The 18,516-nt window shown below is 40.6% G+C and overlaps 1 protein-coding gene across 1 annotated transcript; it reads left to right on the forward strand.

Moving 5' to 3' along the window:
- The first annotated feature begins 940 nt into the window (after positions 1–940).
- LOC134571927 (oocyte zinc finger protein XlCOF6-like) lies at positions 941–18,300 on the forward strand. The gene is made up of 6 exons (XM_063430620.1): positions 941–964; positions 9,350–10,253; positions 11,421–11,547; positions 11,644–11,754; positions 13,576–13,686; positions 14,976–18,300. The coding sequence occupies exons 2-6, from the start codon at positions 9,666–9,668 to the stop codon at positions 16,499–16,501; spliced, it is 2,463 nt and encodes an 820-aa protein (XP_063286690.1). The 5' UTR covers positions 941–964; positions 9,350–9,665; the 3' UTR covers positions 16,502–18,300.
- The last annotated feature ends 216 nt before the right edge of the window (positions 18,301–18,516 follow it).

Genomic DNA, 18,516 nt, shown 5'->3' on the forward strand with positions numbered 1-18,516 from the left:
TGGGGTGGATGACTGGCTGTATACGACTAGGTGGGTTAAGTGAATGGTGGTATGCGACTAGTGGGGTAGGTGAGTGGATAGCTATGTGTAACTTTTGTGATAAAAGACTGCTGACTTCCCAGCACATAAAGCCCACCCTTTCAGATGTCAGATGGGGGACACCTTGACCTCTATGCGTACACAATATTCAACCCTTTAAACCCCATTAACCCTTTTTGTAGTACCTGTCTTATAGTATCCGATTTATGTATACGGGACTGCTTTATTACAAATCTTGGCATACAAATGCCATTTAACAAAAGCTAAACAAACATCATCTTGGTGGATTTCTATAGTTGTAAAAAATCCACATTATCATTAGTATGTACAACATATAGCCATCCGTGTGATGCATTGACGTTTTAATAATGTCAGTTAAAGCAGACCAAGTCCCTTTTCTTATTGGCTCAGCCATATCTATACTGAAAGTTCATTTTGTATTTATACTTGGTGTTCCGCTATCCTTATTTAAAATATACAAAGTTTCTTAAGCCCCCACTGATTGCAAATTGAATGTAATAGACCTTAGAACTATAAATCAGAGGCAGCCTCACAGAAAACCTGTCCCCTCATAGCTAATTAATGGGGCACTGAGACCTGCTAATATTTATTGTGTATAACACTGTGACAACCCATCAATCATGACATAAAGTAACAAAGCACATCTCATAGCATACAGCAGGAGAGAAGGGGAGGGAATGGATGCTATCAAAGCTCTCCTTTCATTGGCTGAGCTGATATCAATCAGGTGCCCTTTTCAGGCTGTACTGGGATATGCAGTTCTTACCAGTCTATGATTATGGCAGGGAAATGAAAAATGAACTACTTGTCCCAGAATGCCTCAGTTGCATAGTTATGATTGGAACCACAAATCAGCCAATCAGTGCTGACTTTGCTTTCTCGACTTAGTGGTGTTTCCAGAAAGGTATGGTGTGACTTGAATGATTCTATTTCACTTTAAACCCATTCTAAGGGAGATGTGGGTGATGTACATTGCCAGACATCACCTTGTCCATGCACATCTATATAGACACACATCTGCATTTAAAGGGCACCTTCCAGCCCTACCTGCATTCTATGTAGGTTTATTGACTCATCTGCAACAAAGCATGATTTTATCCATCACATATCACATATTTAAACGTATAGAATGTTCAATGCATGCAACACATGTGTATATATATATATATTTCATTCAGTTGCACACTGCATGTGATTGTGATTTTTATTTGCACATTTTGAATGTGATTCTCAGAAAGGAAGAGAAACTTAAAAAGGGGGAACTCACCACATCCTGGCCTATATATGATAAATGATAGATGATAAAACAAAATGAAAAAGTGCACCTACCTACCTACCTACCTGTCTTTTATACTCTATTTAATTTAACACTTAAAGTGCCAGAGTGTCATTTATTTATTTAGTTAGTTTGTTCTCGTTGCCTTGTGCTTCTTTCAACGAGAGATGCGCGCGTTTTAGATTTTTGGGTTAAATTTAAACTTTTATTAAAAAAATAGTCTGAAAATTCTTGATTTTAAATAATATTTTTTTTTTAAAAACTGTAGGTTATTTTCAGTCATGCGTGTTTTTTGCGTGTTTTACGTCGGTGTGCATGTCTTCTGTTTAAAATAGTCAGCGGTTAGATAGGTTAGGAACCAAACTAATATTATCAAACTAATATTATCAAATGAGTTGATAGTTGTGTTTTTTTTCTTCAGATGTTGAGAATTATCCTTTATATTCACTAACTATAGATTTCAAAATTTTTGTTCAAAATAGAGTGTAATTTTTGGTATGACTTAAAAATATCTCGCTAAATGATTGACTTGTCATTTGAACTTATCTCTGTGTTCAGTGGATACTTATCTCAAACCTTCCACGTAATATAAAATATAATATAATAAATAGAAATAAAACATCTGTGGGATTTTGACGATGCATACTCCCCACCGAGTTCCTTGAATTGACTAGTGTTTTATTTTCTAAATGTAATATTGTTTTATGATAAAAATGATATGAAGTATACTTGAGGCAATGATGGCCTTAGGAGTGGTAATAACTTCGATAAAATAACACACTGAGTGTGGATGCCAAACATTCAAGTCAATCAAGATTAGTTAGCATGTTGAACAATTAACAAAGCATTGTGGGAATCGGGGCCGGCCTTAGGCATTTGGGCGCCCTGAGCGAAAAATCTTCACAGCGCCCCCCCCCCCTTCCCGTGCCCCCCTCCCCCACTCCTTCCCCCTTCCCACACACCCTGTCACACACACACACAGGCAGACAGCCATACACACACACACACAAACACACTCAGGCAGTCATACACAGACAGCCACACACAAACACACACACACACACAAACACAAACATAGAATGTGACGGCAGATAAGAACCATTCGGCCCATCTAGTCTGCCCAGACAGTAACACATAGGCAGTCACACACATAAACACACACACACAGGCAGACAGCCACACACACACACAAACACACACAGGCAGACAGCCACACACACAGGCTGGCAGTCACACACACAGACAGCCACACACAAACACACAGAGGCAAAACAGCCAAACACACAGAGTCAAACAGCCACACACACAGTCACACACACACACACGCAGACATTCACACACACAAGCAGACAGCCAGACACACACAGTCAGACACACACACACACTCACTAACAGACACACACACTCACAGGCAAACACACTAACAGAAACACACTAACAGAAACACACTAACAGAAACACACTAACAGACACACACACTAACAGTCACAGACACACACTAACAGACACACACACACTCACCCACATTAAACACCCCCCCCCAGCCTCCTTACCTTTGGAATGCTGGGGGGGGGGGGAGAGGGGTCTCTTCCTCCCTGGTGGTCCAGTGGCGAGCCGCACTGGCTGGCAGGCGGGCGGCTGGCGAGGGAGCACTTCCTCTGAGCTGTCTGCTCAGCTCCCGAGCTGGGCGAGCGGCACTGGCTGGCTGGCGGGCGGGCGGCTGGCGAGGGAGCACTTCCTCTGAGCTGTCTGCTCAGCTCCCTCGCGCGCCTCAGAGTGAGGCTGGGAGCCGGAATATGACGTCATATTCCGGCTCCCAGCCTCACTCTGCGGCGCGCGAGGGAGCTGAGCAGACAGCTCAGAGGAAGTGCTCCCTCGCCAGCCGCCCACCAGCGCCGCCCTACCGCCCAGCATGTCTGTTAACCGCGAGGCTAACAAGACATTTGCCTTGGGCATTTGGGGGCGGCTTTTTTTGCCGCCCCCTGGAAAATGCCGCCCACGGCAAATGCCTTGTTAGCCTCGCGGCTAATACGCCCCTGCCGTGTGAGCTATGTGGCCGCAGGGCGCCCCCTGCTCCATGGCGCCCTGTGCGGCCGCACAGCTCGCACACCCCTAAGGCCGGCCCTGGTGGGAATTGTAGTCCTACAACAGCTCTGGAGGTTAAAGGGACACTATAGTCACAAAAACAACTTTAGCTTATTGAAGGAGTTTTGGTGTATAGATCATTTCCCTGCAGTGTCACTGCTCAATTCTCTGCCATTAAGGAGTTAAATCGCTTTATTTATGCACCCTAGTCACACCTCTCTGCATGTGACTTGCACAGCCTTCCTAAACACTTCCTGTAAAGAATCAGCTAATGTTTAAACTTCCTTCATTGCAAATTCATTTAAAATGTATTATCCCCTGCACTGTTGATAGCTTGCTAGACCCCACAGAAGCATTCTGTGTATGGTTAAAGCTCACTTTAGGCAATAAGAACTTGTAACCCCTTAAGAACCAAACTTCTGGAATAAAAGGGAATCATGACATGTCACACATGTCATGTGTCCTTAAGGGGTTAAAGTAAGTTACATCTAATTGAAATTGAAACCATTTTTTTTCCTATTATTATTATTCTATTAATTATATAGCGCCAGCAAATTCCGTAGCCCTGTACAATGGGTACATGGTGTGTGAGTCACACCCAGGGGAGGCGTAACTAGGGCTGCAAGGACAGAAACAAGAGGGATTTAACTCCTAAATTGCAGAGATTTGAGCAGTGAGACTGCAGGATCATGATCTATACACTAAAACTGCTTCCTTAAGCGTCAACTCAAGTTGTTTTGGTGACTATAGTGTCCCTTTAATTTTTGGTAATTCCAGACTCTGCAAAATGATTGAGGCACTGCATTTACCTGTGTTAAAACAGGGAGATATATTTTGGTGGCTTGATTGCATGTGAGGACTGCTTTGAGAAATGCTCTTAGATAGAATGTTGCCAGAAATATATTGAATAGTAATTCATTATATTCCAAATATATTTATTTTATATTTCTTTACAATGCAGTTCTTTTTTCCTCAGTCACATATTGATGATGGAAAAATAGGTATTTCATCATGTTTACCTGAATGAAACTTTGCAATGCAATAATTGGGTATTTTCCTATGGCTCCCCTTGTTTTATAATGCATTTTATGACAATAGATTCATGTTAGAGATTGCACCATTGTCAATACATTAACCCTATATCTAAAGTACAAAAGGGAAACACTAAATACTCTGAAAGAATATATATAACAGGGTTACTCCCTGCACCATAACCACTTCAGTGATTTGAAGTGTCCATGGTGCCTGGAGTCTGTATTGGCAGCGTTTTGCTATGAAATGCACACACAGAATTTAACCCCTCTATTGCTGGAGGTGTAACTCCATCTCCAGAGATGTAATTGGCCTCATGGGCGTAAAAAGTATTCCGATGTGCATCTGATAGAAATTTGGCATCTGACGCCATTTTGTGCAGCATGCTAGTGTCAGTCAGCCAATGGTGGAATGGCCCTTTCTGTGCTGCCCTTAGCTTTCCCAACCTGACCTGCTTGGCCCTCCGGTGAGGGGAGTGACATCAGCTGTGGAGGGTTGGGCCGCAGAGGAAACTTGCCCTCGGTGCTGGATCGAGGTCAGTTTTTTTTACTTTTTATGACATTGTTGTTCATTTAATATAAATGCTCATTTCTTAATATCTCTTGGAATGTCACAAAACGTACTTAGAATAAAATTGACATGTTACAACGTTCACAAAATTCCATTGCTTTAAAGCAGGTACAGCTATATAAAGTTTGCATTTCTGTATAATTCTAGTTGCATTCAAAAGCATTAGGGGTTTATTCAATTAACAGAAAATTGAGATCCAAATTGCAAAATGTAGACTAAGATAGTCAAGCTGTGACTGTGTTGGTCGAAATGTTGCCATTGAAATGTCAATTTGCATGAGTTTGTAGTTTAGAGAATAAGCCTCCGATTTGTGTGTGCGTGCTGGTACACGCCCGTGCTGGTCTCATTGCAGTGGGCACAGTTTGGCCGCTTTTGATCTAATGTAATAGTTAGAAAAGTTAAAAATAAACTCTGTAGACATATGTAAACAAAATCGTCAGATTATTCAGTAAACCTGGGATTATCAGGAATTCACCAAGGAACTGCAAATATTGGCCAAAACAGACAGTATGGAAACATATTTTTTTTTAATGCTACTTTGGCCTAAAATGTGTGTTTTCATGGTTAATTCCCATCTTAATGAATAGCACTAAAATGGTGTAATTTCCACTTGCAGCAATAGACCTATTGCTTTAATAGCATCTCTGCCACCTTCTGGAGTCTGGGGGTCCGGTGGCCACGGGGGGGCAGGTTAAGGTGAGATATACTTACGTTAACTTGTTCCTCGCGGGCTCCGCCATCTTTGTCTACTGCAATGTCTTCAGCTCCAGGCACTTCAGCTACCAGGAGCTGACGTCAGCGGCGTAGTCTAGTTCATGCGTATGAGAACAGAATTGAGGTCTATAGAGGATCCTGCTAAACCACGAGACCCTCCATAGAACAAGCTTTGTTTCCCTACAGCCATCATTTGAGATTTAAAAGTAAAAGGCATAATTTATTATTACTATTGAAATTAAAAGATTGCGTTTTGGGTTGCATACATATAAATAAAGACCTTTCCTGGTTTATTTTTGCATTATGGTGGCAGCCATCTGTAAGCCTTCTTTGGAGGGAAGCAACACAAAATAATACGCAAAGAGTATTCATTGAATATGATCTTTTATTTCCAATTATAAACATTGATTGAATTTTTCCTGTACACGTTGTCCCAGTCTAGTAATAAATGACTAAAAGAGAATCGATTTAAAATTAAAATTGTATCTGATGCACCAGCAGTTCACCAGTCAGTGCACAGTTTAGTAAATAATATAGTATACTTTGAATTGTCTGCCTGTCTGTCCATCTGTCTATCTACACTTGAAAAACAATAACTTGTAGTAATTAAAAATGGCTCCAACTAAGACCAAAAGATGCATTTGATTAGTGTTAGTCAACAGTTCAAGTAGACCACATAACAACTTAATATCATGTCATGGTGGTCTTAACTTCAGGGGTTAAATGATTTTACAAAGGCTTAACCCAGAAGTTGGGTCTCTGGCACATTGCACCTTCGCCCCCCCCATCTTTGTTCCTCTCTGCGGTTTACTATGAGGAAGGTTTAGCAAGGGGTCACTGATAGGCTGACAGTGTCAGCTAATCAATCAGCCTATCAGCTGACCACACGTTGAGTATGTATTGTTTCGCTCAGTGAGCATTATGGGTAACTTTACCGCCCCATGTACTTTAGCACGTCCATGCACAGTTTGTATGGCCCCACACGGGAGTAGTTAATTTACTTATGCCTGGCATGGCATATAAAGTGTTTAAAAGGGAAATATCATCTCCCAGGAATTTTTATGATTTTTTTTTTATTATATTATATATTATGCTTACCTATCCCTGTATTTCACAAATTATGTTTGTCAGGTTTGAAAAATAAAACTAAATGTAGACATCCACACCTCTTTATCCTGCAAATGAGGGCCTCCATCTTGGCTCCCTGTCATCAGTCATTGTTACAAGCTCTGTCCTTTGTACCTGGCACTCAGCATACTCTGAGCATATAGTGAAGAGGAGAAATTAAACAATGGTATCCTCCACTTCATTTGCAATGCTTGCCCTGGCTTTACCTAGTCGGAACTAGGTGTAATTTTCTAAATCTTGAAAGGGTTACTCCAACCACTATGACCACTTCGGCTTTTAGTAGTGGTTATGGTGGTAGGAATCTGTATGTGCAAACGTTTGTGCTTGAAACCCTGTACATACAGAGAGATCTGCATTTTGGTGCAGGGGGTTAGTTAGACCAGCACATATGATTTTGGTAGTCGAGAACTTGATCCCGGATTGCCTAATATTAAATCTGTGCAAAAATTCTACACTGACAACAGACATGACCGGCTTCTACATTTAGAGGCACTTTTGGGCCTCCACTTCCCTCTTTATTTTATTTTTTTTGAAACATCCATTTTTAAAATTTATTTAGTACTTTAAACCCACCCCCACTCCTTCGCCTCCCGTGATCACATGGCCCGGGAGGGCTGGATCAGCAGCAGTGGGAAAAGCCCCTCCGCCTTCCCCCTAGAGCCCCCTCACCTTCCAGTCGTGATCGGCAGAGATCAGGTAAGTGGACAGTACGGCGGGGACGTACTATGCCACCCACTGGCATTAAGGACCAGGTCCCTAAGGACACCATAGATTGCCCGCCGTCCTTAAGGGATTAAAGACACATTACTGTGAGTATTACTGCTGTGGAGCTCTGTTATACACTCAGACACATTACTGGGAGTATTATTGCTGTGGAGCTCTGTTATACACTCAGACAGATTACTGGGAGTTTTATTGCTATGGAGCTCTGTTATACACTCAGACACATTACTGGGAGTATTATTGCTGTGGAGCTCTGTTATACACTCAGACAGATTACTGGGAGTATTATTACTGTGGGGCTCTGTTATACACTCAGACACATTACTGGGAGTATTATTACTGTGGAGCTCTGTTATACACTCAGACACATTACTGGGAGTATTATTGCTGGGGAGCTCTGTTATACACTCAGACACATTACTGGGAGTATTATTGCTGTGGAACTCTGATATACACTCAGACACACCAACAATATGGAGCTCCTAGAAACGAGGGACATTAGGTTGCTGATTATGAAGATGTTTCTGTTCTGTATACACAATATGTCCATTTATTGAATGTATAGTACTATAAGACACTGAATACTTCTCTTCTAAACACTATATTTAAAACAGATACAATTTAAAGGACCACTCTAGGCACCCAGACCACTTCAGCTTAATGAAGGGGTCTGGGTGCCAGGTCCAGCTAGGGATAACCCATTTTTTTTATAAACATAGCAGTTTCAGAGAAACTGCTATGTTTATTAATGGGTTAAGCCTTCCCCCAAATTCTCTAGTGGCTGTCTCATTGACAGCCGCTAGAGGCGCTTGCAAGCGTCCATAGGAAAGCATTGTAAATGCTTTCCTATGCGACCGGCTGAATGCGCGCGCAGCTCTTGCCGCGCGTGCGCATTCAGCCGACGGGGCGGAACGGAGGAGGATCGGAGGCAGAGATCTCCCCGCCCAGCGCTGGAAAAAGGTAAGTTTTAACCCTTTCCTCATCCCAGAGCCCGGCGGGAGGGGGTCCCTGAGGGTGGGGGCACCCTCAGGGCACTCTAGTGCCAGGAAAACGAGTATGGTTTCCTGGCACTAGAGTGGTCCTTTAAGAGATTTAATACTACAGCCAGCCATATGTTTAGGATACAGAGAGATGTAATTCAACAATGCTGTATGCAATGATAAATTATATATTGCGATTCATGTGTACTCGAACCTGTAATGTTCATTTCACATAAGGACACAGTCCTACATTACAGTGTACAGTGATCAGCCACAACATTAAAACCACCTGCCTAATACCATGTAGGTCCCTCTCGTGCTTTGAGCGCTCAATACCCTAACAACGGCTGTCCTTCCTTTCACCACTTTTGGTAGGTACTAACCACTGCATACCTGGAACACCCCACAGGACTTGTCGTTTTGGAGATGCTCCGACCCAGTTGTCTAGCCATCACTATGTGGCCCTTGTCAAAGTCACTCCTATCTTTTCACTTGCCCATGTTTTCTGCTACCAACACATGAAATTCAAGAACTGACTGTTTATTTAATGCTTAATATACCCCACCCCTTGACAGGTGCTATTGTAGCAATTTAATCAATGTCATTCACTTCACTTGTCAGTGGTTTTAATGTTGTGGCTGATCAGTGTATGTGTATGGCTTGCTAACGTCACTAGGCATGCATTAAAACTTGAGTACCCAAATCTTGACCCACCAGGTACTATTACACTTCACTTTCCATAAACCGCAGCCAGCAGCTGCCATGAATTTTTAGTTTTTAGTTAACTATCTACTTAAAATGCATTGTGTACAGTTGCAAAGAATACAACCCGGAAGGAAACTAGTAACAAAGATATTGTAATGTATAGGTTTCCCTGTAATTTGGACAGGATGAATCTGTAGCTGCTGCGGACTGGATATAATCTTGATGACATTGATTCCTTTGCACAACAGATCGTAGATGGAAAGAAGACTGACGCGTTTCGCCTATGCTAAGACGATTTTCTTCCAGAAAGTTACATCAGTAGTGGAAGTAGAATAATTCTCCGAACTGAAGCTTTGCCAGTTGTCTTCCCAAGTCGAGAAACGTCTTCTGCCATGGAGAGTGACATTCCCCCATCATCTAACGGACTTGATGAAGATGTATTAGATGAATACCATGGCTCAGACCAAGACACAGAACAGACTCATTCAGACAGCAGCTTAATTGATGGAAGCCCATTAATGTTGGTTACTGTTGAGGAGGAAGAGTTCTGCCCAAATAACGGTCCTGGGCATCAAGATGCCAGCATGAGTAGTGATGCTTTCCAGGAGAGCTCTAGCCCATACACATCGACACCTGTACAGATGGCTGATGCTTGCACATCTACTGAACCATTGCCCACCACAGCAGACAAGTGTTTTCAGTGGCCCGAGAATGAGCTGAATTTTGAAAGGGATCCTTGGACTATTCACCATGAACAGTACTACGGAGCTCCTTATTTCAACCCTATAAACTACACATTGCCCCACCATGCCTCCACCTACAAGCATTCTCTCCGTTCTTGGGCCTCACAGAAGCCCAGTGCAGAGTCCATTGTAGACTACATGTCCCTGTACAAGAGATCCATATACAATGGTGCAGAGTACCTCTCTAGTTACATGGGCAAAGGAATTAAACTAGAACACGACCTCAAGTACGAACTGGTAAGATGAATTTTAAATGTTTTTGAACTACAAACCTTTTTTTTTAATGTTATCTTGGGAAAGGGGAATTGGGAATAAACAGTCTTCCTCAATCCCATTTGTTTTATAAACGGTTTCCATCTCTTAGGCACCTAGATTATGCTGGTTACACTAAAATGGACATGCCTTCTAAAGAAAACCCAATTATTAATCCTTAGAGCATACAATTGTGTTTATTTTTGTTTGTTTTTTTTAGTGTTCCGTAGCATTTAATATTAGTTTGATACATTTACACTTCCATTTCCTGTTTCCAGGCAGTGGATAAGTGATTAGAACATATTTATATATAGGGTTATGTATCAAATGTGCTTCTTTCTCTTTTTATGCACCTTTTCTGTCCATGCCTAATTATTCTCCTTCTTGCACCAAAATATCCCATAATGCCCATCTTATGTCTTTGTATTTACCCGTTTCATTTTGTGTTTAGTATTTTTGGTTCAGAAATGTGCCGCTTACTTTAATGTAACTGTGTTCTGGAGCAGGGATGTCCAAGAGGTAGATACTCAGCTGCCAGGATGCTTTGCAGACCTAAACAATGGTAAAATGTCACAGGGTTGTAGGCCTTCTGCAATCAGATATATAATTTTTGGCTAACCCTGTTATGGAAAGTTTTTAGGTTTTTATGATAGCATTATACTAATCTATCCCGGGCCAGTACAAACCATTGTCCGGAAATCTGTTCAACAGGACTATACATAGTATACAAGGTCACCTGATTAGACTGGAAGAAAGGAGATTTAGTCTAAGGCAAAGGAAAGGGCTTTTTACAGTAAGAACAAAAAGGATGTGGAATTCTCTGCCTAAAGAGGTGGTTTTATCAGCAACTGGATGTATACTCGCAAAAAACATAATATTCAAGGATATCACTTTGAAATTGTGGAGTAAATGCTTCTTCATCCAAGGAGAGATCTGACTGCCATTTGGGGTCAAGAAGGATTCTCCCCCCCCCCCCCCCCCCCCCCACCCCTCCCCCCCTTGTTTGTTGCAAGATTTTAAGTGCTTCAAACTATGGTTTTTTTTTTGCCTTCTTTTGGAACGTGATGGACACATCTATTTTCAGCCTATGTAACTATGTAGGTCATTGAGCTATCCTGCAAAAGATTTACTAACAGTGATATTGCCTTTTAGAAACAATCTGAGTTCGATAAAGTTGCCGTTTACTTTTCCAAGGAGGAATGGGGCTGTCTAACGAAAGAAGAGAAGGATCTGTATAAGGAGGTGATGATGGACAATTACCATATCCTCTGCTCTCTGGGTAAGAACTTAATCCCCTTGGTTTAAGTACTCAGCTAGAGTGAAATGAATTGTACTAAGAAGATAATATACTAAAGTGTCATACTTCTCTGGACAGGATGTGCAAATATAAAGCCAACTATTATATCAAAGATAGAACAGGGGCAAGAGCCGTATGGAACTGATCTGTGGCAGACTGAAGATATACCTCCACTGATTAACAGTATAGGTGAGTGAAAGTTCCATGATTGAATAAAATACAGAAACGCACTTCTAACTTAGCAGAATGTGTTATCTTGTTTGTTTCCCCTTGCTGCTTTTTTTTGTTTCTTTTAGATGTATAGATAAAGATTTAACTATTAAAATCCCAATCCAGTTTGGTCCTGGCACAGGCAGGGCACAGATTGTGTTGACGGAAGAAACTGAAAGTCAGTTTCTCCTTTTCTGTCGATGCTGACTGACAGCTACAAAGGGTGGAGCTTAAACAGTGATTGACAGCGAGCCAAGATGGATGGGCTCTGTTCCAGGAAAGAAATAACTGTAGCAATGTGGATTTGTACATTTGATTTGATTTTTCAGACCTCACAAGCACATATCTGTTAAATAAATGGAATAAGTAATAATATATTAAATATCCTTGGAAGTGACTGCTGCCCCTTAAATTTGTATTTAACCCCTTAAGGACCAAACTTCTGGAATAAAAGGGAATCATGACATGTCACACATGTCATGTGTCCTTAAGGGGTTAAAGCATCTCTGCCGTGGCATATTACCTTACTTAACTCAATTCTTCTTTTCTTCCTGTCTCTCATTCCATGATTCTTTTCTTAAAATACATATTACAAAGTAAGGGGCTGCTTTGTCTTACGTAATTTTCCAATGCCTGACAAAAGGTGGGGCTATGTTTGTCAAGTTTTGTCATTTCCTCCAGCTGTCACTTGTGATGGCTGAGGGGCAGAAAGGTATTGTCTTTGGAGAGTCTTGCGGGATTCTCCATAGATTTCATTGTCTTACTCTAACGCACGCGCAACAGTTTAACATTGACATGGGATCCTGGCTGATGAAGCACCAGGATCTTAAGGAGAACCCACTGGATTCTGATGGCGGCGGCCCGAGGGATAGCTTTAGATAATTAAAATGTACTTGCTCCTGCACCTCGGCGAGGCGATATAAATATCTAGAGACCCCAGAAGGTGAGAGTCGCTTTAATATTTAAAGTTGTGGTTTAGGCCCAGATCGATGTCTCCATGGTGTTCCACTGGGTCTCAGGTAACTGCACAGTCTAAATTAATTTCTATGGCAGCCCTGCCCTCCTCTGGGCAGTGAGACCCCGCTGACATTGAGAATAGACTAAAAAAGGTGTTTTGCAGAATTTATTGTAGACTTATTATATGACAGTGGCTGAATGCATCTCTAAGCTAGTTTTATAATTGAGTTATGGTCCAACACCTGGTGTCAATCCCTTCCAAATAAAAATATGTTAAGAAACCCTGGTTTAATTGACCTGCGGTGATTTAATATAAATGACTTTTATTTGCTCACATAGGAAGATGACAATTTGAGATGACTTACCTGGAGAGTCCCTCTACATTGCCAATTGGTGCATATCTAGCTTTTTGAAAATGACCAGCATTCTTTGCTTCATATTCATTTGCGCTCATTTACGGTCATAGACATCACTCTTTTTTTTATGTTTTATTGTTCAATTAATAGCTTAATAAATTAATACAAATGAAAAACTCACTGTGACCATAGATCCTGAATCAAATTGTGAGTTTAAACGTGCATTTTTCACTGTACACATCATACACACTGGTGGTTCTGTGATCCACACGCTGCTAAATCCTTACTATTCTGTTTTAAAAGCGTCAATAATCGCTGAAATATGTTTAATCGCAGGATGTCCTTATTGCTGGAACTTTGTCAGTGTAGATTTATAAAACCGTCATCTATTAGATTTGTCGTTATGCTGTTTAGTTTGGTTATTGTTTGAACGTACTTGTTTCAGAGTTAATTAATCACTGCATTCCCTTTTTATTTCCAAATACAGGATGGGCTCATATAAAGCCTTCAATAATTCCAAAGGCCGAGCTTGAAGATGAATCCTACGTAACGGATTGCTGGAAATCAGAGGAGGAATCTCCAAAAATTAACAAAATTGGTATGTAATGAATATTAATCTCTTACTTAAAGGGATACTGTAGTGCCAGGAATACAAAGCTGTATTCCTGGCACTACTGATCCCTCTGCCTACCCCGTCCCTCACCCTTTATTTACTTACCTGATCCCAGCACGATGTCCCTCGGTGCTGGGTCGAAGCTCTGCCCAGCGGGGTCTAATGCGTATGCGCGCAGATGCTGCGCGCATTAGACCTCCCCATAGGAAAGCATCGAATCAATGCTTTCCTATGGGGAAATAAATCTGATGCTGAATTCCTAATGCAGAGTGTGAGGACGTCCAGCATCAGATAACGGACCAAAAGTCTGTTTCGATTTAGGAAGCCTTGTAGTGGCTGTCTGGTAGACAGCCACAGAGGGCAGACTTAGAACTGCAATGTAAACATTGCAGTTTCTCTGGAATGGCAAACTTTCACTAGGTGCACAAGGGACACTGCACCCAGATCACTTCAATAAGCTAAAGTGGTCTGGGTGCCTACAGTGTCCCTTTAATGCACAGAGTATGACAAATATACTGTTTTTCTTAATGTAATCAACAGCTGAGATCATCAGCTGACGCGCTAAGCGAACGTGTAGCACCGTATTCACAAAACAGCTTGAGAAATGTACGTATTTTTCTCAAGCAGTTTTGTGAATGGGGAGCTACTCATTGGCTTAGACCGTCGGCTGACGCTCTCAGACAGTCAGCAGCACCCCTGCCCGAGACTTCCCTCTTTAAGAATCTGAGCAACGGAAGGACAAGGGCAGAGACATTGGGCACTGTATACTGGAATTTGGGGATAACCCAGGGAGCACCATAACAACTTAATTCCAATGACGTTGGTATTGTGCCAGGTGTGTTCCTTTAATATTTTTGAATAAGCTTACTGTCTAAATATTTAGATTTTTTTTTTTATATATATATTGATAGATTTTTTAAATATATATATATATAATGTAACGTAAAGTGACCCCTTGTTATTTATATATATTTGTTTATGAAGGGTATTTACAAAGAGACAAAGAAAGCAGAGGAGAGCACGCAAGCATCCACAATAGCAGCAGAACAATCACAACACATATTTACATCAATCAATCAATCTATGTACAATGCAAGTAGCCCCATTATTCACCAATATATCATTATAAAGCTTTGTGAAGGAAGTACATTATCCCATTGTCCCTCGTTCATAGAGCTTCCCTTGTAGGGCGGGGAAAATCTGACTTATTTATATTATGACCAATTTAATTTATTTATGATTATTATACATTTTTAATCCTTGTATCTCAACAGACTGGGGGGCAATACAGAGTTATGAAGATAGCCTCTATAAACGCTCCCGGGAAAGGCAAGGCTTTGCTCCCAAATCAGGACTTGATAATCCTCACGGGAACCCCAACACAGCCCTAGATTTGAGCTTTATTAAGCGGGAGAAGCCATTTTCTGACCAACATAATCTTCCCAAGCAAGAGAGAATTCCTCCAGGTAAAAGATCATTCCCTTGCCTGGAATGTGGGAAGATGTTTGCTACAGTGACACAGCGTGTGAAGCATCAGAAGATCCACGAAGGCGCCGGGCAGTTTTCTTGTACGGAATGCGAAAAATGTTTCAAATCAAAGTCTTACCTCACTATCCATCAAAGAACTCATACAGGAGAGAAACCATTTTTATGCTCGGAATGTGGTGAAGGGTTTATCAGCATGTCGCATTTAGTTGTCCATCATAAAGTCCATGTTGGGATGGTTCAGTTTGTTTGTCCAGAGTGTGGGGACACTTTCACGCGAAAAACAGAGCTTATCAGACATCAGCGGCTTCATACAGGAGAGAAACCATATGCGTGTTCAGAATGTGGGAAATGTTTTAAACGGAAATCAGATCTCCTCTCGCACCACAAAAATCATACTGGAGAGAAACTGTACACATGTTCTCAATGTGATAAAACGTTTAGTAGGCAGTCTCACCTTGTAGTCCACCAGAGAACACACACAGGGGAGAAACCATACCAGTGCACAATATGCGGAAAAGGATTCATCAAGAACTCGGATGTCGTGAGACATTATAAAACACACTCCATTGATAAACCATTTAAATGTTCAGAATGCGGAAAAGGTTTTTCCAAGAACACCTTTCTTCTCAAGCATCTTGATAAACACCTGATCCCCGAAAAAGAAGATAAATCATTTATATGTTCCCAATGTGGAGAAAGTTTTTCTAGCATGAATGATCTGGCCACACATGAGACAAGTCATGTTGTGGAGAAGTCTTTTATTTGCTCAGAATGTGGGAAATGCTTCAGTGACATCTCCAATCTGGTAACCCACCAAATGCACCACAGAGGAGAAAGATCATTTGCATGTTTTGACTGTGGAAAATGTTTCACTAAGAACTTGTATCTGGTTCGGCATCAGAGAAGTCACTCCGACGACAAATCCTTTTTGTGTTCTGAGTGTGGGAAGTGTTTTACCAGTAAGTCTGACCTAGATATTCACGAGACAATCCACACTGTGGAAAAGTCGTTTGTATGTTCAGAATGCGGAAAATGTTTCAGCCAGAAGGCCAACCTTCTGACTCATCAGAGGAACCATAAAGGAAAGAAGTCATTTGCATGTTCCGAGTGTGGCAAATGTTTCACCAAAAACCTTTACCTTGCCAGACACCAGAGAATTCACACAGGAGAAAAATCTTTTGTGTGCCATGAATGTGGAAAATGTTTCACTAGTAAATCCGATCTCGATATACACGAGACAATTCACAGACCTGAAACTATTAGCGGAATTATGGGAGACATCTCGCCAGGAAAAATTCAAGCAGGAGAGTGAATGTTTAGAGAGTGTGCATTTTATTATTAGTAGCGGAAGGAGAGAGGAAAGATCCAATATGCACATTAATAACAAGGACAGAAGTACCATAAAATAAGGAGAATGCAGTTGTTTCCTCCACTTGGGCTACATATAGCTAGCTATATTTTTATTTATCCCATGTGCGTGCTGGCGAAGTGGATCAGTTTTAGTTTTTTTTAAACTACGAAACACTCTTGTTTTTTTATTACAATGTCGTAAACTTCAATTACAGAGGGTAATTTTTCTAAAATACCAAAAAGCCAAGACTGGGTAAACCCAGAGCAATGTGCCAAGGAAGTTAAAATAATATTGCAATGAGTATTTCATTTTGAGGTATAGAAATACATTTTACGGTGACATTAATAGTTTAACTGTAACACAAAGCTATGTCCTACAGTCGGAATCCGTAGTGTTATTTGTAGACGTTAGAAACAGTGGAGGTTATATATGAAGACACATTCTGGGAGAAGGTTCTAAAACTTGAGCAGGCACCATAGCAACCAAATGTGCATCACTTTAAAGAATTTTCGCCCAGAATTGCACTTTATATATTTCCAAACAGTGAATTCCCCTTTACTAAGCAGATTTTCAATTTCACACTAACATTGTTGTTTGTATATTAAGGCGCCATTTTGTCTGTGATTTTTTTTTTTACTTTTGTGTTTAGCAAACGCATTAATAGCGATACGTCACAAGACATTAGACATCACAAGATTTGACATGTTTGATATCCGTTTATGTAACGTCATATGCCAAAGTTCCGTAGGCAGATAGATGCATATTTTCATACTTTTAACCAATATGTTATGTAATTATTAGAATATGTATAGATCTTAGTTGAAGACAGTAGATATAGTCTCGAAAACGGTCAACGTATACAATGAAGCAGCTTCATTGCTCGGTTGATAGCACTTATACCAATTATTCTATTAAGTAACTAAATGCTTCTACTTGGAAAAGACCTGTGTAATTTGGGTTATTGTATCATCAAAGGGTTTATTTTTTGACAGAGCATAATTGCGAAAGTGTTAAATTCTCTTTTTGTACCAGTTCATTCCTCACACTATTTTATTAAGCCCAAAATCAATTCTCGTGCACCCATCCTCCCCGACGGGTCGACATTAAGGATTTCCGTTCCACTGGAGATATTTGTAAAACGTGGATGAATCAGTGGACGGGGATGTGAAAGGATTTGCTTGTAAACACCTGCTCCAGATAATTAGGTAATTACAAAACAGCATATGTACTATTTGGGACAGATTTTTTATAATGAAACAATAAACAGTTTGCCATGAAAATAAAACGTTTGCTATTTTGCAGTATATTTCAATATATGTTTCTTTGTAGAGTTTAGCTGACCAAAAAAATACGGTAGTTAATTTTATTTGCTCCTCTGGATTGTTTTCTTTGACATCACAGTTAGGGGTTACATGTCAGCGACCCTCCTGTAAGTAGAGCAGACCATTCCACTGTCTGTAGAATATTCGGGGTACACAGAGACTCACGTTGGAGGGAGAGCAATTAACCAAATACCCCAGGATTTTTTATACTGAATGGCTATGGCCAATTTAACTCTGCAAAGCAACATATTGCCAAATATTCTGCAATACATCAAAGTTGTTGTTTTTTTCTGTTGTTTATTTAAAGATACTTCCATGTGACAAGGTTTTATTTTCTGTCTAAAAGAAGTTAAATATAAACCTTAGAAGAGTCCGAGTCTGGTTACGTATTCCACTAGTGAAATGGAAAGGTTATTTCAATAGAATATTTTGTGTTTTATGTAAAGCCCTAACAGCTGAAGAGCACACCATCTTTACATACCATGTCTCAGAATAGTTTCAAACTAATCCCATTTGTCTCTCTCACTTTTTTTTCATAGTTTATGAGTTAATGTTTATTTAAAAAAGCAGCGCAATTTGAATATCACCTGCATGCAAACCCCATTATTAGTTTTATTATAAAGTATCAGGTAGGAATTCTGCACAGTTCTGTTT

Source organism: Pelobates fuscus, chromosome 8 (genome assembly GCF_036172605.1).
Source record: "Pelobates fuscus isolate aPelFus1 chromosome 8, aPelFus1.pri, whole genome shotgun sequence".
Classification (NCBI taxonomy): Eukaryota; Metazoa; Chordata; class Amphibia; order Anura; family Pelobatidae; genus Pelobates; species Pelobates fuscus.